Below are 26746 nucleotides of genomic sequence, written 5' to 3' on the forward strand. Positions count from 1 at the left end.
CCTCCCGCAGCCCAATCCACACAAGCTGGAGAGGGACACCCAGACGTACAGCTTACCCCTGTGACTGCGAAAGAGTCAGGACAGCACATGATTTTACCTGAAGGATATGGAGCAAAGTGAATGCTCTGGGCCAGTATCCGCCGGACAGGCATTATTAGATGCTATAAACACAAGCTGCTGCTCATTTTATAATTGCTAAACAGAGGCTAGGGCAGACCGGTGGGTTGACACAGGCAGACGGTAGTGGCCACAGCTAGATAGTACTTTACCATGAAGAGGCCCTTATTTCCACTGTGACCCAAGCACAGTGTAAGCTTTTTTTTCAAAGAAAAAATCTGGCCACCCTAATAAACAGCCTTAAATTGGCCCTGATGTTCATGTCTCAGCTAAAGCTGGGCACACACCTGGCCGACAGGTCGACCTATCTAACGATTGGTAAATGCATAGAACCTTACCAACCGTTCAGGACGATGTGTCTGCACTGACATCACAACTGGTTGGGCATTTAAATTTGCCCACCCAGTTGAGATATCAGTCACTGGCAGACCCCTGCAGCAAGGGTAAGGGCGGTTGTCAGATCCCCCATACACATGTAAATAACTCTGTAAGATATATCAGCATCAAGTGTGCTGCAGGGCAGATGCGATATGCCTGTGAATGAATTTTTACACACTCGCCGATCATGCTTTACAAATATTTCTACATCAGGGTCCATAGGGTATCCACAGGATACCTTGGGGTATAGGTGATGACGTCAGGCATCGGGCACCATAGAGTTAAGTTTTCAGCCTCCCAGGGTGCACTAGGGTCCCCCTCCTATACCCCGCCCCCGAGCCAAGGCATCTCAGTTTCGTTTGGTGCCCGGCCGGAGTCGGATGCACCTGTTAGAGGGGGGCTAAGGATAGCCCCTGAAGTTTTCTTCAAAGCAGCTGCGGCTGCTCATCTGGATGTACACATGGTCCAGAGTCCCCAGGCAGGGGGCTCCCTGGGGACTGGCTGCAGCGTGGAGCCAGGTACCTAACCTGCGCTTCCACTACCCCCCTGGGACAGTGGACCGCGGCTGAGCGGTAGCGCTGTGGCGTCCCAGGGGTTAAATGCATGCCAGGGGAGCGCGCCTTCCCTGTAACACAGCCGGCGCCTCCCCCGCTGCACACAGCCCTCTCTGCTCTGCTGACTGGCCCTGTGGCAGCGCTCCTCCCCCAGGCCGGCCTCCTCTCTGCTCCTCGGTGGCCATCTTTCCTGGAGGCCCAGGGTAGGCCTAAAGCACAGTCTTTTCCCCGTCAGGCTGGCCCCAAAAAATCGGCCAAGCCCGGGAAACAGGCCTGGAGTACCAGACGTCCGGCCCCAAGCCAGATGACAAGCCTGCGGCCTGACGGTCCGGGCCTCCCTTTGGGGGATCCCAAAGTGGGAGGCCACCTGCTGCAGTTCGCCCAGTGTTGGTCGGTTACCACGACAGACACTTGGGTTCTCAAGGTGGTTTCTCACGGGTACGCCCTCTCCTTTCGGCACAGGCCCCCGTCTGGATTCTTCACCACGGGTCTTCCATCAGACCGGAACAAAGCCTTGGAACTGCGGAAGGTTTTGCACACTATGCTCCAGGCTGGAGTTATAGTGCCTGTTCCATTCTCCGAGAGGGGCCAGGGTTTCTATTCCAATCTGTTTTTGGTGCAGAAATCGAATGGGTCGTATCATCCGATCCTCAACCTCAAAGCACTCAACAGGTCTTTGCGGGTGCCGAGGTTTTGGATGGAGACCCTACGGTCCATCATTCTGGTGCTGGAACCTGGGGATTACATGGTGTCGTTGGACATATAGGACGCTTACCTGCATGTCCCTATTCTTTTACGCCATCAACCGTTCCTTAGGTTTGCAATCCGCAACGACCACTTTCAGTTCCGGGCGTTAAGTTTTGGGCTGTTGACAGCACCTCGTGTATTCACCAAGGTGATGGCGGTCATGGCGGCTTCCCTGCGGCTGCAGGGAGTCTGCATGTTGCCGTACTTGGACGACCTTCTGTTGGTGGCAGGATCTCCAGAGCTCCTTCTACGCCACTTGGACCTGACCATTGCGGTACTGCGACGGCACGGCTGGTTGATAAACTGGCAGAAGTCCACCCTGATCCCGTCTCAGAGGATTCTGCACCTCGGAGCCTTATTGGTCTCCGGACAGCAAAGGATCTTTTTGACGGGGGAAAAGATCTCTGCCTTGCAGTTGAGGGTGCGCAGTTGTCTGCAGAACGCCGTGTGTCTCTGCACTCGGCGATGAGGTTACTGGGCTCCATGGTGTCAGTATTCGACATGGTGGAATATGCCCAGTTTCACTCCAGACCTCTGCAGCAATTGATCCTGTCCAAATGGAATGGACTGCCTCAGAGTCTAAAATCCCAGATGATGGTGCTCACTCCGGAGGTTCGCCTGTCCCTTGCCTGGTGGTTGCAGACGACCCATCTCAACAAGGGTCATCCGTTCTGGGTGGCAAATTGGGTCCTGTTGACAACAGACGCCAGTCTTCGGGGCTGGGGAACAGTCTCAGGTCCACGCTTGTTCCAGGGCAGGTGGACTCGGGCGGAAGCAATAAACATCTTGGAGCTCCGCGCGGTTTTCAATGCTCTCCAGCAGGCACATCGGGTTCTCCAAGGTCACCCAGTGCAGGTCCAGTCAGACAACGCTACCACCGTGGCCTACATAAATCGGCAAGGAGGAACCCGATGTTGGGAGGCTCTCGTAGAGGTGTCCCGAATCCTGGTTTGGGCGGAGTGCAATCTCCCGGCCATATCAGCAGTATTCATCTCGGGAGTCCTAAACTGGGAGGCGGACTTTCTCAGTCGCCAGGACGTTCATCCGGGGGAATGGTCTCTGCACCAGGACGTCTTTCAACTTCTGGTGGACAGGTGGGGTCTTCCAGAGATCGACCTCATGGCGTCAAGGCACAACAACAAGTTGCTGGTGTACGGGTCTCGCACAAGAGACGAAAAGGCGTCTCTAGTTTAATGCTCTGTCCGTCCGGTGGACGTTCCGGTTTGCTTATCTGCTTCCTCCGTTTTCCCTTCTTCCATGGGTAATCCGGAAATTCAAACAGGAAGGAAGGATGCTCCTGTTGATAGCTCCCGCGTGGCCCTGGAGGCACTGGTTCTCAGACCTCCAGGGACTGTCCGTGGATATTCCTCTGCGGTTGCCGTTACGCCCGGACCTCCTGTCACAGGGTCCTTGTCTTCACCCGGACCTGACTCGGCTGTCTTTGATGGCGTGGCTGTTGAGACGGCCATGTTAAGGTCCAGGGGGGTTTCCAGCTCTGTAGTGCAAACAATGCTAAGGGCTCGGAAACCATCCTCTGCAAGGATATACCATCATGTGTGGCATACGTTCTTCCAGTGGTGTCGGCCGAGAGGTTATGCTCCTCGGGAGTTCCGTCTGTCTAGAGTGTTAGCTTTCCTACAGGCGGGACTGGACCATGGGCTTTGCCTTGCATCTCTGAAGGTGCAGGTGTCTGCCCTATCCGTCTGGTTCCATCGTAGGATTGCTGCAATCCCTGATGTGCGCACCTTTATGCAAGGTGTTCTCAGATTTCAGCCACCTTTTGTTCCACCGGTGGCGCCTTGGGATTTAGCTGTGGTCCTGAGGGCTCTCCAGGGACCGCCAATGGCTGACAGCTAAAAAAATTTTCCTTCTGGCCATTGCTTCGGCCAGACGTGTTTCTGACTTAGGGGCTCTCTCATGTAGACCCCCTTTTCTGATTTTTCATAGGAACAGGGCGGTGCTGCGCACTCGTCCTGGTTTCCTTCCTAAAGTTGTTTCCAGTTTTCACATCAACGAGGAAATCGTTGTGCCGGCTTTTAACTCTATGCAAACAGAGGAATGAGACCGCACTAGTGGTTAAATTTAAGTGACACTTAAGGAGAGTCACTATGACGCAATAACAGAAACCAACATAATAGAAATTAAGATAAAATTCTCAAAATATTTATAAGTTGGTGGTGCCTCCCCAAAAAATTTGTGCTAAACACATGTATAAAACTCCTTTTGCAAAAAGCAAAAAAAAGGGGAAAAAGACAAATATGTGTGCCGGCTTTTAACTCACCTGATCTTTCAGTGGGTGAGGCCACTTTGGACGTTGTGCGGGCCTTAAGGATTTATGTTGACCGCACTTCTTCGTTTAGGAAGTCGGACGCCTTGTTTGTCCTTTATGGCTTCCGTAAAAAGGGTTGGCCTGCTTCAAAGCAAACTTTGGCAGGCTGGATTCGTATGGCCATTTCTGAAGCTTATCTTCATGAAGGCCTTCCGGTTCCTTCTTCTGTGAGGGCTCATTCCACTAGGTCTGTGGGTCCTTTGTGGGCTGCTCGATGTGGTGCCTCTGCAGTCCAGATCTGCAAGGCTGCCACATGGTCCTCGGTCCATACCCTTTGTGAGGTATTACTCGTTTGACACCTTTGCCTCTCAGGATGCTTCCTTCGGGCGGCGGATTCTCCTTTCAGCACAGGAGCGTCCCCACCCTTAAAGGATACTGCTTTGGGACATCCCCAAGGTATCCTGTGGATACCCTATGGACCCTGATGTAGAAAATATGAGATATGGTAAGAACTTACCTTTTGTTATCTCTATTTCTACGAAGTCCATAGGGTTCCACAGGACTCCTGCCCTGTCGCACCTGTGCTGCAGATGGGCTTTGCTCTGGTCACCGGTTTTTCTGTCTCCCTCTGGTGAGAATGTGATTCTTGTGTGTGTCCAGATCCTACCCTGGGCCTCCAGGAAAGATGGCCACCGAGTAGCAGAGAGGAGGCCGGCCTGGGGGAGGAGCGCTGCCACAGGGCCAGTCAACAGAGCAGAGAGGGCTGTGTGCAGCAGGGGAGGCGCCGGCTGTGTTACAGGGAAGGCGCGCTCCCCTGGCATGCATTTAACCCCTGGGACACCACAGCGCTACCGCTCAGCCGCGGTCCGCTGTCCCAGGGGGGTAGTGGAAGCGCAGGTTAGGTACCTGGCTCCACGCTGCAGCCAGTCCCCAGGGAGCCCCCTGCCTGGGGAATCTGGACCATGTGTACATCCAGATGAGCAGCCACAGCTGCTTTGAAGAAAACTTCAGGGGCTATCCTTAGCCCCCCCTCTAACAGGTGCATCCGACTCCGGCCGGGCACCAAACGAAACTGAGATGCCTTGGCTTGGGGGCGGGGTATAGGAGGGGGACCCTAGTGCATCCTGGGAGACTGAAAACTTAACTCTATGGTGCCCGATGCCTGACGTCATCACCTATACCCCAAGGTATCCTGTGGAACCCTATGGACTTCGTAGAAATAGAGATAACAAAGGTAAGTTCTTACCATATCTCATAGTATTGTCTGTTCAATAGAACAGGCAATATATCTGTCAGTGTGCACTCAGCATTAGTCATATGGGACTGGTATATGATATATTTGTTTATACTATAGCTCTTTTGTCATAAAAAAAATTTCAGATTTAATTTGCTATTTAAACCATACACACATTACGCAAACCACACCCCCAACATTATTGTCACGCCCATTTTTAAAATTGCATTCACTGGTAGAAAAACTGGGCCACTTGCTCTTGTTTGCCCCCTAGGCTGAAAGTTGCCAGCCAGCCCCTGTGCAGCATCTTGGAATTTGATCACTATGTTTTGGCAACCATGCTTGATCCTAGATTTAATGCTGGATACCTGGGCAAAGCAATGCACTGGGCCCCTTCCCACCCATTCACTGGAAAAAAAATGAAACGGTCAATTAAATTAAACCCTCCTGCATGCCCATCAGACCTCCCACACATGCAGAGAGACTCTGGGCCTGATTCAGACTCGGTCGCAAGCACTGAGCGCTCGCAACCGGGTCGATGGTGGCCCAGAGCGCATGCGCACGACGGAGCCGGCAGGTTTTAAGAATATGCATCCTTAAGAATAGGTGACCTAATTAGTGCATGAGTCAGTTTGATTTTACCATCTGTGCACGAGCATGATATCCTTAAAACCAGACTGTTAGGGTGCCTTGAGGACCAAGTTTTGGAAATCCTGCACTATACAATTATCTGTCAGATAGCTGAGATTTTTATGATGGAACAGAGAATTGAATAATGTGTACACACATACAATCACCATTTATCGCAGATAAATCAGTATTATCTCATTACTGGATCTTCAAACATGCTTAAAAGATTAGATACATTTGGACATGATATTGTGCACATCTTAAGGTGGGTACATACCTGACAGATATATCTGCAGATGATGGTGATTCATGCACACTAGCGTTCGCTAGGCTGTTTTAGCGGGGCGCGGCGCCCTGCCCTCCTTCTGGAGGGCAAAAAGCACCCTGCCCTCCAGGAGGAGGGCAAAAAGCGCCCTGCCCTCACAGCCTGCGGGAGCCGTTCTCACACGCGGGACGCAGTGTCACGCGGGTGGAGAAACATGCGGTGACCCGGTCACCGCCGGAGAATAGACGCCGGGCGCATGCGCCCGGCATCTATTCTCCCTGTCTGCAGGGCTTGGGGGCTGCCCGGCGTGTCCGTAAGTGCCGGGCACGCCCCCAAGAGTGACGAAAAGGGGATGCGTCTTATAGACACGACCCCTTTTCCGAGGACCACACCCCCTTCTCGGTCGCGCGCCTCCCGCCGGAGCTAGAGGGAACACTACACACTGAACGGCCATCATCTACAATAGAAATAGTAATATAATATAATTATACTAGTGCTGCATGTTTTTCTCAGTATCACAAACTAAATAATTAGCACCACCTGTGGATCTTTTAACATGTGTCAGCCAGTAATAAATACACCTGTGCTCCAACTAGGAGAGCTGGAAAACACATACATATCTATATATATATATAAAATCAAATGTCCTGACTGACTGGCTCACTGACTTATCAACAACCAGCCCAAACCTCTGGACCTAGAAATATGAAAATCAGGGAGCATATTCCTTCCATGACGTAGATGCTTACTTAGAAGGGATTTTTTTGAAATTCGACTCCTAAGGGGGTGAAAGGGGCTAAAATGTTTCCAACCCCTGTGCAATGTCCAGAATGACTGACTCATCGTGGCTGTAGCACAGATCATATTCAAACACAAACTGTCACCGCAAATGCTGCCAAAAACATCACTGGCAGTTGGTGTGGCTCCCCTATTTGAATAGTGAGGGAAGGAATATGTTACTGCAGAGGTGAGCAAGGAAAATATGTAACTACACAGGTGAAGGAGGGGAATGTCAATTTTGTTACTACAGGGTCAATGAAGGGAATGTGTTACAACACGGGCGAGGGAGGGGAATGTGTTACTACAGGGTTGAGTGGGAGTAATGTGTTACTACAGAGGTAAGGGAGGGGAATGTGTCACTATAGGAGTGAGTGGGGGTAATGTGTGACTACAGAGTCTCACGCTTGCCACTAGGGTATTGAAAGCAGAGATCCGAGATTGTGGGGCAAATCGGAGGCAAGAGGCCTGATTAAAGGTGCAGAGTCTAACCTGCTGGGAGGTGTTCTCCAGTGACCCACCAATCGGAATATGGGTTTAAGCTGCACCCAGCAGGCAGGTTGCGGTCCTTTAATCAGATATCCAAAACCCGTGGGAATAGAGGCTCACACAGACTGGATTATGCCTCTGTTGCACTGGATGAAGGTATTATACACTGGTAGAAGCGTTCTGACACACAGGTGTACTGAGAGAGGGCACCTGGCGTGGTACACTGGTGGAGGTGTTAGGATGCACAGTGATAGCACTTGTAGATGCACACAGGCAGAGGTGTTATGACGCACTGTTGCACCGAGAGGTGGCACTTGTAGATGCACACAGGCAGAGGTGGTATGATGCACTGTTGCACTGAGAAGTGGCACGGAGTTGCACACAGGTAGAGGTGGTATGACGCACTGTTGCACTGAGAAGTGGCATGGAGTTGCACACAGGAAGAGGTGGCACTTGCAAAGACTCGAGGGTAATCACAAGGGAACCTGGAATGAGGACATGACTAGCATGCACTAGAAATGACAAATGGTGTTCTGGGGCCGGTTATATACCCAGGGTTAGCAGTTGATAGGAGGACAGTGGCAGCTGACCCAGACCATACTACCAATGGTTGGAGGTATTGTCATGAGAGAAGGACTGTCATGGCGGCACCCATGACGGGAACCACAGTGTCCAAGACACAGGGCCGCCCATGGAAGTCCACCAGCACCTGAGGCAGAATCTTCAGCATGTCACCCGCTGCTGCACCTGACGTCTGACCGCACGAGACGTCAGGGAAAGCCAGGCAAAAGGTGAGCAAAGGCTGAACCCTGAAACAGGGATGAGGGAGGGGAATGTGCTACTACAGGTGTGAGGGAGGGATTGTATTTCTACACAAGTGAGGGTGGGGAATGTCAAATGTGTTACAACATAGGTGAGGGAGGGAAAGGTGTTACTACAGAGGTGAGGTAGGGGAATGTGTTAGTACACAGGTGAGGGAAGGTATTACTACAACGGTGAAAGAAATGGAAACAGTAAATACATGGGTGAAACCGGGTACATCAGCTAGTGTGTACATATATGTCTAGGGCAGTATGAGGTGGTTCTTCTGCTTCCCTAGACTCCTGGACTTGCTCCAATGCTCTGGAATGGTGCCCATATCTAATATAAAAATTCCAGCTCATAAAGGATGGCTGTCTGCCACATTTAAAGATATACTATGATCGCTGGACTTGTATATGCTGGAATTATGACACACAATACACTTTGTATGATGCATATTAAAGCTGGTAAGTGCTAATTATGCCCTCTTCATGGACTGGCCCTACTTGCTCTAAAACAAAGCATTTGGAAACGCACCTCTAGAAATCCTGCATTTGCCGTTGTTATGTACTAAAGGGAGTAAAGTGATAAAAACGGTTAAGGCAGAAAAAATCCCTGTACAGATGTGTCCTGCTACATCTTTGCTCCTAGTACAGCATTCTGGCTTCCCTGCCGTGGCATGTTAATACACGTTATGGGTAGCATAGTGTATGCTGTGATAGACTACACGCCATGCAGTACACAGTTTAGCTGCTGGGTGGCGAATGCTTAATGGATGAAAACTACAGTACTGAATACAATACTGTAGCAGTGGATGGTGATCCATGAGAGGCTGGCCAATCTCCGTTCAGGCAGTGTAAACAGTCACTCCTCCAGGTGCTTGAAATGATCACTTTGTGTCAAGATTAAACTGCTATAGACATTATATTGTACTCATTATGGGCTGTCCAAACTGTCGCTACGTGGTGTAAAGACGCCTGGCCTAAAGATGCATGGGAAGTTTTTCATTGAGAGATCATTTCAGGTTCAACATTCTTAAAGTACTCTACTCAACTATATGCATAGATGCACACTTTCCACATCCTTTCATCTCTATGTTATGCCATCCATCTGCATTAGACTCTAAGCCGCTATAGACATCGTTTTGTATATGTTACTTGGTGTAAAGATGCACGCTTTACAGGACATACAACTGTTGTGTAACAGCTGCTTTGGCTGGCTTGCATAGGCGAGTGGGTAAGGTGAGTGATTTCTATAGCTGGCGCCTCATGTTCGAGCCCGGAAGGAGGACAATATAATTTTGTAAATCAGAATTTTTTATTTATTTTAATCTAAATAAAGGATTAAATCATTTGATCGGTGAGTCCTGTGTTTTATAAGAATACATTTTTGCCTTGGTGTGAAGACGCGTGCGCAGCATTTCATAAAGACAAAACAATTAAAGTTCAATATTATTAAGGTACTCTGCTGAACTTAATACACTGCACCGAACTTGCCACCTCCTTTCATTTCTACAGTATGTTAGACACCCAGCTGCATTTTACAGCTATAGACATTGTATTGTACTCATTACCGGCCATCCGTACTAAATACTGTCGCTACATGATGTAAAGACGCCTGGCCTAAACACGCATGGGCAGCTTTTCATAAAGAGAGATCATTACAAGTTCAGTACTATTAAAGTACTCTGCTCATCTTTATGTATTTTGACAGAACTGAGGGCCTGATTCAGCAAGGATCGCAAGTGCTAAGAGGCATGCAGTTGGCCAATTTTTGCGATCTGCGCATGGTATGCATCACAGTACAAGTGCGCAAACCAGCCACTGCGATCGGGAATGAGATTGCAGTGTGTACGCAGACCCATGGCAGAGTGATTGACAGGAAGTGCAGTCTGTGAGTGGTGACAAGGGGATGGTCGGGCAAACGCAGGCATGTCAGTGCATTGGGACGATGTTGCCTGAGGCCTCATAGCGTGTGCTGAAGTAAGCAATTCCTGAGTGAGGTCTGACCTGCCTTAACTGTGCATATGGGTCCGATGTTACCGATTGTTTCGCTATGTTGCCCAAGTATATTATGAGTAAGGGGAAGTGGGCATCCTCATGTTAGTGTGAGATCGCTTTGTGAATGCAAACATTTGTATATCACCGCTGATATTAGCAATTGCATTGCGTGCGTATAAGCAGAATTGCGCTCCTTGCTGAATCAGGACCTGAGTACACATAGTAGGAGAAAAGGAATCTCTTCTTTGTCTGCAATAAATGTATCTTCTGAATCTGTGGTAGCACCCTCTATCAGAATTAAGATTGAAAACCATTGTTATTAGGCGCATATATAATAATTTTCATATATTATATTGATTATTTCTGTGCAACAGATCTTTTTCTTTACTTTACTATTTGACGCATGTGCAGTGCAGTTTAAGAAAAGCGACATCTGGTGGACAGGAAGTTGTATTACACACTCTGGCTTTTCCAGCGCTTCAGTACCATAAGTTATGTTGTGACTTACTGCAGTATAAGGCGACTTAGAATGCCAAGCAGCGGCACGGCAGGACGTGAATAGCACTGCACGCTACTTGGCGTATGGAGCAAATATGTGGCAGGACACATCTGTACCAATGGGCTTTTCTCTGTCTGCAGCCTGCCAGAGCTAAGTGCAGGCTACAATATCACACTGCACCTGGGTCACTTAGTGATGCCATAGCTCTGTCACTTTTGTCTATTTTCAATAAAGTTTTGACATAAAGTGTCACTTCTGCAGGGAGTTTGAGTCCAATCTCTGCTCTGCTATTTGTCATTGCTGAGGGGGTGACTTTTCATTTCACCCTCTTCAGCCGGACTTTTCTAGGTACAAGTCGCGGTAGCTGCCTTCTGCTCTGCACCGATAACAGGTGAAGCAGGATGTCAGGGACTCCGTTTCCAGGTCCCGACGCAGAGCCAAGCCAGCAGCCTTACTTACCACCGGTCTCCGATTCGGGGCTCTGGGCAACCGCAGATCATCTTCACGGCAAAGATCCAGCCACAGGTCTCTCTCATTACACTGACAGCCATCCCTCATACAGCCCGATGTCATCCTGCATAGTTGCCGGTGGTGTCCTCAGTTCATGGGCGCGGCCATCTTTTTGTAGCCAGAATCCATCAGTATTTCCTGGTTCTCTAGTCAGCTGAGAGTCAGCCATCAATCAGCAACAGGCACTGCCTATTTATACACTTCCTGGATACTCATTCAGTGCCTGTACAACGTCTCTTCAATCCTAGTATTTGGCTCCTGTTACCTTCCAGTGTTGGATCTGCTATGCAACTTTATAATTTGCCCTTTTGCCCAGAGATGCTACTTTGGGTCAAAACCCACAGCACCAAAGACACTGCTTTGGGTCAAAACCCGGAGCACCTAGAAACGCACATCTGTGTGTTCTATCTATATCGCCATATCACAGTGTTCACAGTGCCATATCACATATCACAGTGTTCTACACCCAGAGTTTGATGCACCTTTGTATACTCAAGTTCTACACTTTCTTCAAGCCTGCCATTCCACATAGTCCATCTGAATATACCTCTACACCTTGTGATCTAGGATTCCCGTCTCATCTAACTGGGCCTACCCCGGTGACTCAGACTCAGGATTTCTCCTATCGTCTAGTGAGGATAATTCAGTGTGCTTGTCGTGGAAGTTTATACATCAGTACTGTGGCCGGAGGCCGACCACACGTGATTAAAATGGCTGCCAAGGCATTGAGGGGATTAACCCTCATGCCATTGCGCCATTTTTAAAAGGACAGTGTAAAAGCACACTGCACATGGTTTATAATAAACTGTATTAAAGTATATATGTATTGCTGTAATGCACTGCAGCTGATCTGCAATGCATTAGTGCATGAAGCAACGTATATTTAGTAGGCTATGCACTATATGGTTTAAATGTATATTTTGTAGAGAAAATGCACTTATAAGGAATGTATAAGTTGTTTTTGTTTTAGAAGGCTGTAACATTTAAGTCAAAAGGCCTGAGACTATCTCCTGTGTGTGCGCATTTCTGGGGGAAAAGTTTGTTTTTTCATGATTGTTGCAGAAACAAGATGCTAATTGTCATTCCCTTAGCAGGAGGTCTGATGAAGAGGCTTGACTGGAAATTCTCTGTGTAAAGGTGTGAATGGTGTCATATAGCCAAACACTTCATGTACAGAACTTCCTTTGAAAAGACATTTTGTTGTAAAGAACCTTTTGGATGTCACTGAATGTGTTAAGGTTGGAAATGTCAAACTGATTAATAAGGATGAATGTCATTTACTATTTCCTGTGAAATGTTATATCAACATTTTAGGAGACAGTATAATGTATGATAAATCAGTTGTGTTTAAAGTTTGGATGGTGGATTAGGAAGGAGGATATTGAGTGACTCCTTTGAAATGTAATATGCTGTTAATTTATGTTTTCTGAGATAGTCTGATTGGCTAGAAGGAACACAATGTGGATTTGCCCCCCTGTGATGTTGTGTGTAAGAATGACATAAAAAGAGGGACTGTGAGCCCTGTATGTGTACAACCCTGTAACTTCTTTGAGGAGAAGAGCTGCTGATAAGATTCCTGTATGTGGTACATCTTTGAAAATCCTGTGTGGAGAAAAATATGCTGATATTCCCCTTCAATCCGAAGGGAGGGTCATTTTTAAGACTGAGAGCAATAAACACCTTTGCCTTTAAATTCTACTACATCTGTATCCTGCGACCAACAGAATTGCGCAAAATGCTGTTCCGTTCTCCTGCTGTTCTGGGTAAGAGCTCCGTGTCTCCAAGTTCAAGCCCTCTGCCAAGCTACCACGCAGACCTGGTCCATTGCGAAGGATCAGGTGGGAACAGCCGACACCAACAGGTGTGTCCGCAGTTAATCAAACGCATACGCAGCAGAAGCGGTTCCAGGTTCCGAGGCAGGAGCCTGAGTGTACCTAATAAGCGGTTCCAAACGCTGATGGTAGAGTTTGGTGGTGGCAGCATCGTTACACGCCCACGGCGCAGTGGGCGGAGTCGGTGACAGGCGGTCACTGACGGTGAGTGGGAGTCCAAAAGCGCTAACCCGTGACCAGGGACGGCCTAGGCGAAAGGCGTCTGGTCACAAGTACTAGTCGTCCTACTCCAGCTAACTTGTTCCTCATCCTGGACTTTTACTTTTGCTCCTACTCAACGTTCCACTCAGTTCCTTGTTATTTCAAATAAAGCCTTCTATCCTTCCCCATCACTGTGGATATTATTTCTGCTATGAGGAAAAACTATTTAAAACCTTCTCAGTTTCTACTGCCACGGTCCCAGCCCACAGAGTCTGATTCATCTCAGGAGGCCAATTTCCCTGGAGTCCTGACACAGGAGAGGCTTTAACACTGCAGTATGTGCACTTTTCATACATGGACCTGTTCTGTCCCTTTACAAAACCTGCTCTTGGCAGCAGTTTTCATATTGCCAAAACAGAGACAGCTGTAGGCAGAACAGTGGGCTATCCATGTATGAAGCAGATGTTGCAGGCACAGAAATATGACAACAATTTTATCTTTAACCAGTGATGTTCTGACATTCATGAAATAGTAACTTGGACAATGTTGTTTACAACTTATAATAATATTGTTTTTCTTAACTTTAATTCCACTTGAACTGGTAATAGTTATAACCATTATACTGAAAATAATTCTGGGTCAGACTGGTACATAATTTAGACATTCAATAAATAGACAGTTTGAAATGTTGACAGGGTCAAAATTAGAGATGTGCGTGGACCCCCATGCTTTGGCTGTGGTTCTAATTCATCATCGTGTTTTTGATTTGCCAAAACCATCCTCAAGTGTTTTTGTTTTGGATTTATTTATTTAAGCCTGTTTTTGTTCCTACAGTATTATTAATCACAAATACATTATTTTCCAGTCAATTTTGACCACCTCACAGCTCAAAATATTGTTTTTTATTTTTCACCCATTTTGGCCAAAGGCTGCAGCGAGCTGACTGGCTAAACTAAGCGACAGAGCAGTGGCACAAACACATGGCAGTTTAAAAAAAGAATATAGCACATCTAGAAAACCTATGGCACTGCATTGGCAGACAGGATGGCAGTTTAATAAACTATGTTATCCTATAAAATCTTTTCAATAATCAAGAACTAGATCAGAGACCCAAGGCCAGCATAGGTAAATGAATGTGAAGTACTATTTAGTGGAAGCCAGGTAAAGCATTGATTGCTCTTTTATCGTCTTAAAAATGAATCAGAGTCTTTCTCAGATAAAGGAATATATTTACTAAAGGTCAATTTTGATCGATAGTGGCTTTTTGGTGCATTTATAGGTGATTCCCTGTGTCATTTGCAAATTGGGCATTTACTAAATGCAAAATCGACTATAAAACCGAATCCTGGCAAAAATCGTCCATTGACCAAATATCAATACTGTCACATAAACCACTACAGGGTCTCTCGTTTACTACTAGTCAGATTGACAACCGATTTAAAATTGACTAGAAAATCGACAGAAAAATCCCCAAATAAATAGATGATTAAAAAACAGCTGTTTCTAGCTTGTAAAAACAACATTCTATTGGTAGGAACTTAGTTATGATGCCTATAAAAGGAGATACAAGCATGTGGTGCACCGTGGCATGCATGTTAACTTCTGACACTAGTTCCTGTGGCATAATTGTCGCAAGTCGCCACCGCACCTTGTTACTTGTCTGTCCTCCAGGCATCTCTCCTTTTCTGGATCGCCAGTCACACACCGGCAATCCTGCTTCCATACAGTGTAAATGCCATACTGGGACAGCATCTCCAGTTGCTAGGAGAGTGGTGGATTCCATTAATCTTCTGCCTTGTTTTAATTGGGGCAAACACCTTTCATAATCCTGCTGGTTCTTTGCCGACTTGACGGCTATAGCGTGTCAGTACGTGTCCTTCCGGTTCCTGCCAGTCGTGGTTCTGCACGTCTGTGCCTGTTCTATTGTGTATCCAAGATACTCTTATCCTGCACTCTCACTCCTCCACCTAGACTGTTCATTCATCGCTGCCTGCGGTGTTCTTGGGTTGTGCTGTGCCTATGACCTCACTGCTCATCGTGGTCATCTATTACCATCTCTTAGCCTGTAAATACCATCATGGCTCACCAAGCCGCATCCCGGCTGTATAGCCACACCATGGCCTATTAGGCCGCATCCAAGCCTGCTACCATCTCAGCTCTCCAAGCCACATCCCGGCTGTATAGCTGCACCATGGCCCACTAGGCTGCATCCAAGCCTGCTACCATCTCGGCTCTCCAAGCCACATCCTGGCTCCCTTGGCCACATGCAAGCCTGCTACCATCTCGGCTCTCAAAGCCGCATCACGGCTGTATTGCCGTACCTTGGCCCTCAAGACCGCACCTCAGTCTATCACCATCTCGGCTCTCAAATTCGCATCCTGGCTGTATTGCCACACCTCGGCCCTCAAAGCCGCACCTCAGTTTAACATCACCTAAGCTTTCAAAGCCACATCCCGGCTTTCTAGCTAAATATCAGACCTCAAGGCCGCACCTCAGTCTATTGCCACCTCGGCTCTCAAAGCCACATTTCAGCCCACAAGGCCACATCTTAGACACTCGCATAATATCTTGTGGTTCTAGGTTAACTGCGTAAGCCCTTTATCGAGTTAAGTCCAGGCGGCCGCCTTTGGTGGCTGTTATTGGTGAAGGCCTCACATTAGCTGGATCTAGAGGTCTAACATGGTGAGTTCTATGAGACCGTAACAATAATTCCCTTGACCTATTCCTTATACTCATTATAATTCACCTCCTCCAGTGCTGCATGTAGAGCACCTTTCCAGGGTCATCTTGGATTTGATACAGGGTTGGAAGTCTGAGAAATCTTCACACAGTGGCACTTGTTGCATTTTAAATGCCTAATAGCATTCACTGCATCAACTGCTGCCTGCCACATGGCCTGCTTTCTTCTTGCAGATGTGGGTTGGGCATGGTGACCAAATAACTCTTCAAAGTTAAACAAGGAGTTTACCAATGCACAATTCTCCTCAAAGTTAAATCTGACATTGCGGCCAGATTTAGTTTTTGCCAGGTTGAGGCTCCTCCCCCGAATGAGAGTCCTGGCCCTCTGCCTCCTCCATCACATTATCCTCACCAACTGGATCCCTCTCCTTCACCTCCCTCTCCTCTCTGGCCCCTCTTCTGGCAGCCTTTATAACAAATAGAAAAATAAATACACAAACTACACTTAAAAACTAACACAAAACTTAAACACACACACTCCCTAGGACACACAGAGACACGGACAAAAACTAAATAAAAAATGTAGACAAAAAGTAAATAAGATGCATTTCAAAATGACAATAACAATACAGAAATTTACAGGACAAAACTCTCCGAAATCACTTTTTAAGCACCTATATGAAATCACTACTCACCTGCTAAACACTCTTCCCTTCTCCCTGGGCCTGATTCAGCAAGGAATGCACGGATGCACACGCACGCACCAGGCCGCTGCGAGAATATGCTAATAATTGCATACGCATGGCAATTGCAGCACAAAGATGCAGACGCCCAGCACTACATAATGCCGCCACCTATACCCTCCACCAACGTCCGTATTGATACATAAGGCTGAGAAAACATTGTGAACATCGAGTAACATCGGAGCAGCACGCAGAATAAAGGTAGACCTGACCTTGCCGCAGGAGTTGAGAGAGCATGCAGAGGAATGCCGGACTGCGTCCAGCATCTCTGTGGCTAATTTATGCACACCCCAGTAACGGGGTGCAAACGCACTGGCGCACGTGCATTTGGACGACCACTCCCCGTATCCACCCACAAATGGCACTTCCTGTCAATCACTTCCCTGGGTCTGCATGTTCACTGTGCTCGCTTTTGCGGACGACCCAGACGCGACCCAGATACATGCGCAGACTGCGAACATCGGCCGATTGCGTGTGTCTGCATCCATGTGTTCCTTGCTGAATCAGGCCCTCTATCCACAAAACTGCCTTTCAATTTAAACAATGGTGTCACTGGTGTTATAAGTGCGCAAATAACAGCAACCTATACAAAAGAACTAATAGGGTGATTCCTCATGCCCCAATTTAAAACAACCGTTAAGTAAAATAAAGACCCTTCCTACTGGCGCTGTACAACAACTCAACAAGATAGTGAATTGAGATGTATAATGTATTAATGATAAATAATCATATTCCTAACTAAAGTCACCAAACAACGCTTTACATTTGCTTGGGTGTGTGCCAGTCTTTTTAATAATGAGTTTATGTGGCTTACAGTGCATGTAGTATGTTTTGCAGATGTAGTCAGTTTACCTATGATCGGTATGCCGGCGGGCGAAATCTTGGCGCCGGAATCCCGACCTGTGGCCACAACATCGGCATCGGAATCCCAACATCAGGTGAGATGCCGACGCCGGAATCCCAACAACCGGCATTCCGATCATTTGCCCAACCCCTCCCCCGTCATCACCTACAAACGGCGCTTCCTGTCAATTGCTTGTCCCTGGGGCTGCGGACTGCCTGCATATGCATACTCCATCGCACTGGCCGGTTCACGCACGCGGACTGCGATGCATATGCATTCGCTGAGCAAAATCATCAACTGAGGCTTGGAATGAAAAAAGTCAGAAAAAACTGTTGTGCTGTGTGTGTGTCTGACTGCTGCTGAAGGGCCGAGGGCTGCACCCTGATTGGTTCGCTGAGACAATGAGAGCCAATCAGAGATAGCAATGTGCCGTGATGCTTAGCAGCAGCCTAGAGAGGGGGCAAGTCAGGAACTGAGCAGGGTCATGTCTGAGACCGGCAGAGAGTGAGCGACAGCCTCCAACGTACCCATGAAGATGCCCTGATGAGACACATTAGCCCGGAAGAGGCAAGGGAGGCATATCTATCAGGAATAAAATAAAAGCAAAACATCGGACACCATCGATTTCCAATCGATGGTGGCAAACATTGGACCATTTCCATCACATGGTAAAAACACTACCATCAGCACAAAAACATTGATGGTCTGTAACCATCAGATGCCAATGTCCATCCCTACTCTGAGCCTGCAGGCAAACTCCAGCCACCACTCCTCCACCATGAAGTGCTCTCTCTCCAGTCTAATGTTCCCGCTCCGCCACATGCCCTCAGTGAACAGGAGGCACTATCCATGGAAGTCAGCGCTGTTCTTGGACAAGGGCACCACGTCTAGGAAGCTCAACTGAATACTCAGGAAATACAAGGTGCATTGTGCAAAGAGGACATTGCTCATCGACATGTTCGGCAGCCATGGAGGAGTGCGCTTGGAGGCTGTGGAAATATGCACATATGCACAGGTGCCCCGGCCTTGAGAACATGCTCCTGATAATGCTTATGGTAGCTGCAATACAAATCTCTCAACCATTATCATCCTGCCCTTCCCAGCACATCCAAGTGGCAGGCTCCAGCCACAGCAGGGCAAATGGCTGCGGCCCAGCCACTGGCATGTACTGGGAAGGGCAGGAGGACTGTGGTGACACTGGTGAGATGCAGGGGGCAGGAGTGAGAAGCAAAGGGTTGTGATGAGCAGCAGAGGCCTGTGGTGAAATATAGGATGCTGTGGTGAAATGCAGGGGCAGCAGTGAGAAGCAGGAGGCTGTTGTGAGATGCAGGGGGCTGTGATAACATGGCGTAGGCTGTTAGGAGATGCAGGGGACTATGGTGAAATTAAATTGCTCCCGTGCAAAGCTGGGGTGGGTCGCTAGTGCGTGTGTGTTTTGTGTATTAACAGATTGGTTTTGGTTTGCAATTTAATGTGAAATAGTAATATGATGAATATAAATAGATTTTATGTGTCTGTTAAAGCAGACTGTCCTTTAATTGCTCTTCTGCAACTTAAAACAGATGTTTTCATAATATCTATTCACCATTGCAAATGGGGTTCAAAATGTGCTGCACTGGCATAAATAGTAACACTCAATGTGATTCATTTCACTTCATTTCCATCTGCTTCCTGGTTAGTCCCACGCAACAGCTTTATAATATCATTATTCATTAGCTAGCTGCTTACAGCACTGGATATCAGTCTCCACTACATAATAAACCAAATAAAGGGATATTGCACTATCCGGTATACAAAACTGTACCTAAAGTTTAAAAAGCCTCAGAACCAATTGTGCTTAATAAAATTGCTATGTCCTCGCCTATAACCTGAATAACAATGCAAATTAGGAGTAAATGACAGTGCAGGCAGGCGTATTCTCATACTGTTTGGAATGGGGTACATCAGGGGCAGACTGACTTACAGAACAGAAATCAGTACAGCTTACAAAATCACTTAAGTTTCAGAAATCACTGCAGAACAGAGGGGGTGATTCAGCTGTGGACAGATTTGTAATCACAGCTGCTAACATGTTAGCAGCTGTAATATAGTAAAGCAACAGGAGGAGTCACAACTCCTCCATGCATTACTGATTTGAGCTGCGTCCATGGACGGAGCATCAAATCATCTGCAATCTTTTGAGATGGCTGAGTGACCATGGGATCACACAAGTCAGCCGCTGCAGATAAGTAAAAGAGACCAGGAAATCTCCGTCAGTCGTCAGAGATCCTGGCCTCTCCACTTCCTCCAACGGCAGCAACATGCCTCCGTTCTGGGAAACCGAGGACGTCACCGCCCCCTCCTCCCCCAGAAACTGCAGCGGACTGTCAATCACTGACAGTCTGCTGCCGGACTGTGGTCCCGATTCAGACCTGTTCGCTAGGATGCGTTTACTTGTAGCTGCCGATGGTTCGCATTGTGCGCATGCATCGCAGTGCGTGTGAGCAAACTAGTCCAGGCGATCGGGAAGCATTCGCTCGCTGCGCATAGTCTGCTCACTAGACTGAGTGATAGTACAAGCCATTTGTGGGTGGTAACAGGTGTTGGACGATGGAAACGGGGGAGTGGTGGTGCGAACGCAGGCGTGTCTGAGCGTCTCAACGCCGTTTAAGAGGCCTGCATAATTAACATGGAGTGTCATAGTACATGTCACCTGGATGGATTTTACACTGAAGTGATAGCAGTGCTTGTGGTTGGGTATGGTCAGCCACAAGCGCTGCGTTTGCTTCCAATGTTAATCGATAGTATCGATGGTTGCATACACTTCCAGGAGATGACGTGCATTAGTGGGCGTCTTAAGACAGTCTGGTGGGCGTCTGCATACACTATGTGATCACTCGCCAAGACATAGTGGGCGTGCTAATGCCTTGCCGTGCGATCGCCTGCCGCTACTGAATTTGCATACGCTGGGTGCGAGTGTATGCATCTAGCGAGCAGGTCTAAATCGAGCCCTGTGTGCGGGATCACAGACCCATACTGCACATGTGATAATCGGGAATATGTCACTGTGTCCACAGCTGAATCACCCCCTGAAATGGGTGCAGTATGGCCGGCGGTTTAAATCTCGACAGCAGAAGCCTGGCAGGGGTGAAGATCCCGATCGCTAATTAAGGTAAGTGCTGCTAACCCTACTCCCTACCCTAACCCTCCCTTAGGGGTGCCTAACCCTATCCTCCCCCCTCCCCCCCAAGTGCCTAACCTTAACCCCTGTTTAAGTGCCTAAATCTAACCCCCCCTTCCCCAAAGCCTAAACCTAACCCTCCCGGTGGGGTGCCTAACCCCAAGTCCCCCCTGGGAGACCTAAAACCTAACCCTCCCCTTCACGGCTGTCCGCGCCCGGCTTACCTTCGATCGGTATGCCGGGCATCGGGCTCCCGGCGTAGGTCTAATGACAGGAGTCGGGATTTCGACACCTGTCATTAGTACCTTGCCAGGATTAGACAGTCGGGAAGCCAGCAGTTGGCATTTAGACTGTCGGTTTCCTGACTACATCCCCCTGAAATCACCCTGCAGATCAACACTGAAGACCATGTCTAGCAGGGCTGGACAGAAGGGGGCCGTCCACAGTGGTTGCGATCAAGCTTCTCTGCTGCTTGTAATATGCGTATGCTAAAATTTGGCAGGATCAAAGATTGTGGATTGGTTATGCTGTCTACCACAGTCTGAATGTATTGAGTGCTGAGCTGCTCATGAGCCTGCCAGGCACTCTGCTAAGACCCCTGGGATGGCTACTGTAAGATGACACAGTGAGTGAAATGCTGACGGTAAGTACTGGAGTTAGAGGGAGAGTTAGGGGTTAGGCACTATGGGGAGGGTTAGGGCTGGGCTGCGGGTGGGGAGGGTTAGGTTAAGGAGTAGAGTTAGGGTTTGCCAACTTCATGGTAGGGGTCGGCATTGTGACCCAGTCGGGATGCCGATGTCAGGATTCCAAGCACCTGAATCCTGAGCGCCGGCATTCCATACCCAACCCTGTATGAAGCCCATGTGTAATTTAGGACACTGCGATCGCAGTGACCACACAGACCCATCGCAGAGTGATTGACAGGAAGTGCCGTTTGTGGAAGGTGACCGGGGGGGGGGGGGGGGTCGGTGAAACACAGTGGTGCTAGGGCATTTGAACATTGTGGTATGGGTGTGCATAAATTATCCACTGCAATGCCATACGCAGCTTGAATACTTAGTGCGTGCGACGAGGTTAGCAATTTCTTGCTAAACATTATGGATGTGTGTAAGGTAAAGTGGGCGTCCCTATGTTGTGCTGCGACGGCATAGCGATCGCAATGGATTAGCATACTATTGCGTGCGTAATCGCTATTGCAATCGCAGTTGCGATCCGTAATGAATCAGGCCCAGTATCCCTAGCAGTGGGAGCCATTGGACAGATGCAACGCACCTTGGAGATTCCTTGTTGCAGACCGGACAGATCTTAGCAAATTATTATATAGATGTGAATTCTGATTTAAAAATAGCAAGGGGAAGAGAGCAGTTAGCCTTATTTAAATAATCTGTGTTTGTAACAATGTAGATTACTTTCTAGATAATTACAGTAAATTTACTCAACTGCCATTTAATTTAAAAATGAAGTTCAACATGGCAGTTCAGTCTTTTGAAATTACACAGGAGAACAAATTGATGACATTCCTTAAATATATTTGGAAGGTAAACTAGTGTTTGAGAGAATGTCTTACTAAGGGCTCTATTCATCATGTTAATTATCGGGGTCCAAACGGAGCCCAATAATTAACATTCTAACTCAATGCGACCGCCAGAGCAATTCATCATTGCTCCGGTGCGGAGACAGCTGATCTGAAAATCAGCTGTCTCCCTGAGTCTTTTCCTTTCTGAGAGGATGAGGTACATTCCGACCGCCGTAATCCCGAAGGTAAGTAGCGGGGATGGGCGGAGGGTCAGCATTAGGGTTAGGTACTAGGTGGAGGGTTAGGGCTAAGCACTAAGGGGGAGGGTTAGGTTTAGGGTACGGTGCTGTTTTGCATGATTAAGGCAAATAATTGTATCAGCACTATTAAACAATATCTCCTGCTCTAACCAAACTACTGCTCACGACTGTCAGATCCATATCTTTAATTGGGGACAGCAAACTGCAGCAATTTACCAGTAATTTGGCCTCAAAATCCAATACCATCTTCAAATGGCATTAGCCATTGTAGTGAGTATCACCAGAGACTGATCCCCGGAGTCTAAACTGTGCACTTGTGCTGCTTTATAACTGTGAATGTACAGTAGGTAAACTGGGTCAGTTAGTAAAGTGATAGCCACTGTCACGGTATGAGGTTTTCTATGAAAAGCCTCAAACAGTTATTGCTATAACCCCAGAGTGTTAGGGACCTGCTCAATGAGGTGACCATGACGCTGGTGGGCAGGCCCGTATCATTGGCCACTGATATGCTAACTACATCTGAAATTACATTTAATTACAAAATACATTTAAATGTGAACAGTAATGATCGCACAGTGCATCTGCAAACTTCTTTTTCTGTGATAAGTAATGATACTTCTCTGGGCTAAAAACATCTTATTTAACTATTTATGTAGTGGGCATCATGTTAGTAGTTTTTCATTATATCCTTGTATGTCGTCTTATTCCCATGTATTACATATTTCACACATTGTAACCTATTTAGTGCGCCCAAGGTGGCTACCTCCACTGGTACTCTTGTGTAGTTTGAACAATACATGGTTCTAATGATTTTGCTCCTCAATTATGTGTCATCTCTTCCAGGCATTGCCTATTTTGGCCAGTGAAATCCTATGTACAGTAGTGCACCTAAAATGGCTGCCTCACCTGGATTCTTTGTGGGTAGGATGAATAATACTTGGACCTGATGGCCCGTATTATATTCATGGTTTCTGTATTTTATGCAAATTTAAACCTTTGTATTATCTTTATGGTACTTGTAAAGTTACTTGAGACCTTTTGGAGAAAAGCGCTATATACTGTAAATATTATTATACTTATTGCTATTATTATTTAGAAATCCATATTGTCATGTAAGTTTATTTAGAGAGGATCCTATTCTAGACATTTAAAAAAAACAAAACTTAAATTAGCAACTATGTTAACTACAGGATCTTTCATCCATCACCTTTACACCAATATTTTATTGTGAAAAGCAGGTGGCTAGTCATATGGGTGCGGTACAAATGTCAACATTCATGGGGGGCGATTCAAATGTTTTTTGGGCATGATAATTAATGAGCGCCGAGTTTGCTATTCAATTGTTCTGGGCGCTCATTAATTATCGCCCTCTTCGCCGACTATCTGACGAGGTTTAGCTGTGTAAAATGGCTAAACCAGTCTTAATTTCTGGTTAGGGTGCGCTATCTGCGGTTAGCGCACCCTAACCAGGATGTTTCAGACACATTTCTGCTCGCACCCTCCTGAGTGCGTGCAGAAATGCCGGCACCGGCAGCTATCGCGCTCTGACAGAGCAACATTTGAATTGCTCTGTCGGGCGTCTTAAAAAAAAAAAGACACCGGCAGAGCATCTGAATCGCCTCCATGATGTCAACATGGACTGGAGGTCGAAATGTCAAATGTCGAGATTCACACTGACATAGGCAGCATGTTGACCATTGATGAGATAAATATCCCTAACCCTAGGCACAGCCTAACCCTAATCCTAAAACCTATGAATCAAAAAAACTGGCTGTCGACATTCACATGTTAAATGTTGAAATTCTGTCAATGTTGACATTCTGAACGTATACCAGCCATATACCCTTCAACAGACAAAAGGCACATTTTTCCATGGCAAAGGTGTAATGTTTCATAGGTTGTGAGATGTGAATGGGTTGTTGCTGGGTATACAAGGGAATGGTAAAAAGAACATTGAAAGGAAATAATGAAACCTCTCAATGTGGCATCCTGACCAATGCTTCCCACACCATGACTAGTTTGCTTTATACAGCTTTACCTCTATGAAGTGCCTACTAATACCACAATCTTAACCTTGCTTTCTTGTCATATGTTCGATGCTTAGGGGGTGTCACAGATTGAATTAGAACACAAGATCAGATCTGCTGCCAACCTGGAAGAGCTCCTTCGCATTACTCACCCCAGAGAGTTGAAGCTGTGGAGGTGTCGCTCAAAGCTGAAATCCTACATCAGCACAGACGCCAGATCTGGGCCTCATAGATCAACCAGATTTGCTGCAGCATTCTATGACATCGAAATACTAAAAGGTACATAAATGAGCAGATCCATAATAGAAATAAATTATAGCAATACAAAAACATTAAAGACTCATTTGCTAAATTTTTTAAATTGTATAAATTGTTATATCGGGTAAGAAGAGGTACCAGTGTCATGCACATGGGCATATCTATAATGGGTGCAGGGTGTGTGGTGGCCTGCACCCATTAACCCATGGTACCCTTAACCCATGATACAAGGGGGTTGGGTACAGGATGATAGTGTTCAGGATCCCGGCAGTCAGAATACCAACGCTGGCATCCCAACAGGGTTAGGATAAGGTAAGATAAGTATCCTAACCCTACCTCTAAATCAACCCCCCCTAACTGCAGCCTAAACCTAACCCCCCTGTACCCAACCCCTCTTCCCTGCAGCCTAACTCTAACCCTCCCCCTAGTGCCTAACCCTAACGCTCCCTCTAACCCCCAACACTTACCGTCAGGATGCCAGCGGTCGGGATGCTGCGCAAGGATTCTGAATGATGTTGGTATTCCGGCGCCGGCATTCTGAAAGCTAGCATCCTGACTGCCAAGATATAAATTACATACCAATTAAAGGTAACTACGCAGTCTACAATCATATCAGTAGTAATCATTCCATAATGCAGTGGTTCCCAAGCTGGGTGGCGTGGTACCCTGGGGGGACACTTGCAGTGGTGCCAAGGGTTTGGTGGTCCAGGACCGAATCAAATTATGTAGGGTCAGTGTGCCAATGATACAGTATGTGGACAAGCAATCTGTCCACCACTATGTATTTAAAGATAAGGATGACAGGTAAGCACAGTATACATAAATTATAATTTTTTTTAGAATTTCTGAGTAAGAAACTTTTGGCCTAGGAATCCCGTGAAAAATATTCTTATACTCTAAACTTTTGATTACAAAATACAACTATGGTTCCGGACATCAGCAACATTTCTCACATGTATCTCACAGAGTCACCAGCATATGTTAGTGGTCGTTTTGTACAGCCCTTATGACCCATTCACATTGTAGCCCTAAAGCAAATCCTGATCTACCTCTACAGCAAAACTCCATGAATCTAATTTTATACCTAGAGAGAGAGAGAGAGAAAATGAAATGTTATGACATCCTCAAAGTGTACTGTAGCCTTTGTGTTATCCATGAATGGGGAATAACGAATGTGCTTGCATCTTGTCCAGGTATGTATGCGTGTGTGTGATTGAATCAAAGACCAGTGACTGGTTATTGACAGCAAAAAGGCCAAATGGCTCCTGTGATAGTGAGTTGAGTGTTAAAGAAAAGACAAGATAGCTGCAATGCTTCCATGTTACCAATTGAAATATATATTTAAAATTGTTGATGAGAGAATTTTACTGTATCAATGGCCTTGGGAACAATTCTATCTGCTGCATGTATGGATTGCAAAGCGAAGCGACATACACACTAACAAATAGCCCCCTGGATAAGGAATGCCAACTTGTATGTTTTGTAAAATGTAATCTGATCAGATTAACAAATCAGCAAATTGTGGCCATACAAATAAGGGGCCAGTTAGATGGTGGGCTTTTTGGACATCAGGGTAAGTAGATCATGTTGGCTGATGACCACACCCTCTCTGACAGGGGCCATCAGCCATTATGTCCTAGTAAATCCAATCCAATTGTATTCAGAAGGTCAACAATAATCAATTTAACTGGCTACATACATTGTGAAGTTGGTACAAACCAACACCAACAATTAAAGACCAACATGTCTAATAAGTCCTGCAATTGTGTAACCATCATCCTACACCTTGCTGGTTATGTCTTTTATTGTATTCCACAATTTCATTATATGGACTGAGACTGCAGGTTGGTGTGAATATATATATATATATATGATGAAAAATACTCTGACATTGAAATGTTGACCACAGGAAGACAGTTGTGTGTATTATTGAAATCTCTGAGTGCCACACATACA

General features: G+C 46.8%; 1 protein-coding gene across 1 annotated transcript in view; it reads left to right on the forward strand.

Moving 5' to 3' along the window:
• VEGFD (vascular endothelial growth factor D) overlaps positions 1-26746 on the forward strand; it is an 87692-nt gene that overhangs the window by 18553 nt on the left and 42393 nt on the right. The window contains exon 2 of the mRNA XM_088451577.1: positions 24610-24811. Coding sequence (XP_088307703.1) covers positions 24610-24811 — 202 coding nt within the window. The remainder of the gene's footprint in view (positions 1-24609; positions 24812-26746) is intronic.

The sequence above is a fragment of the Taudactylus pleione genome, unplaced genomic scaffold, assembly GCF_031769625.1.
Source record: "Taudactylus pleione unplaced genomic scaffold, aTauple2 ptg000026l, whole genome shotgun sequence".
NCBI lineage: Eukaryota > Metazoa > Chordata > Amphibia > Anura > Myobatrachidae > Taudactylus > Taudactylus pleione.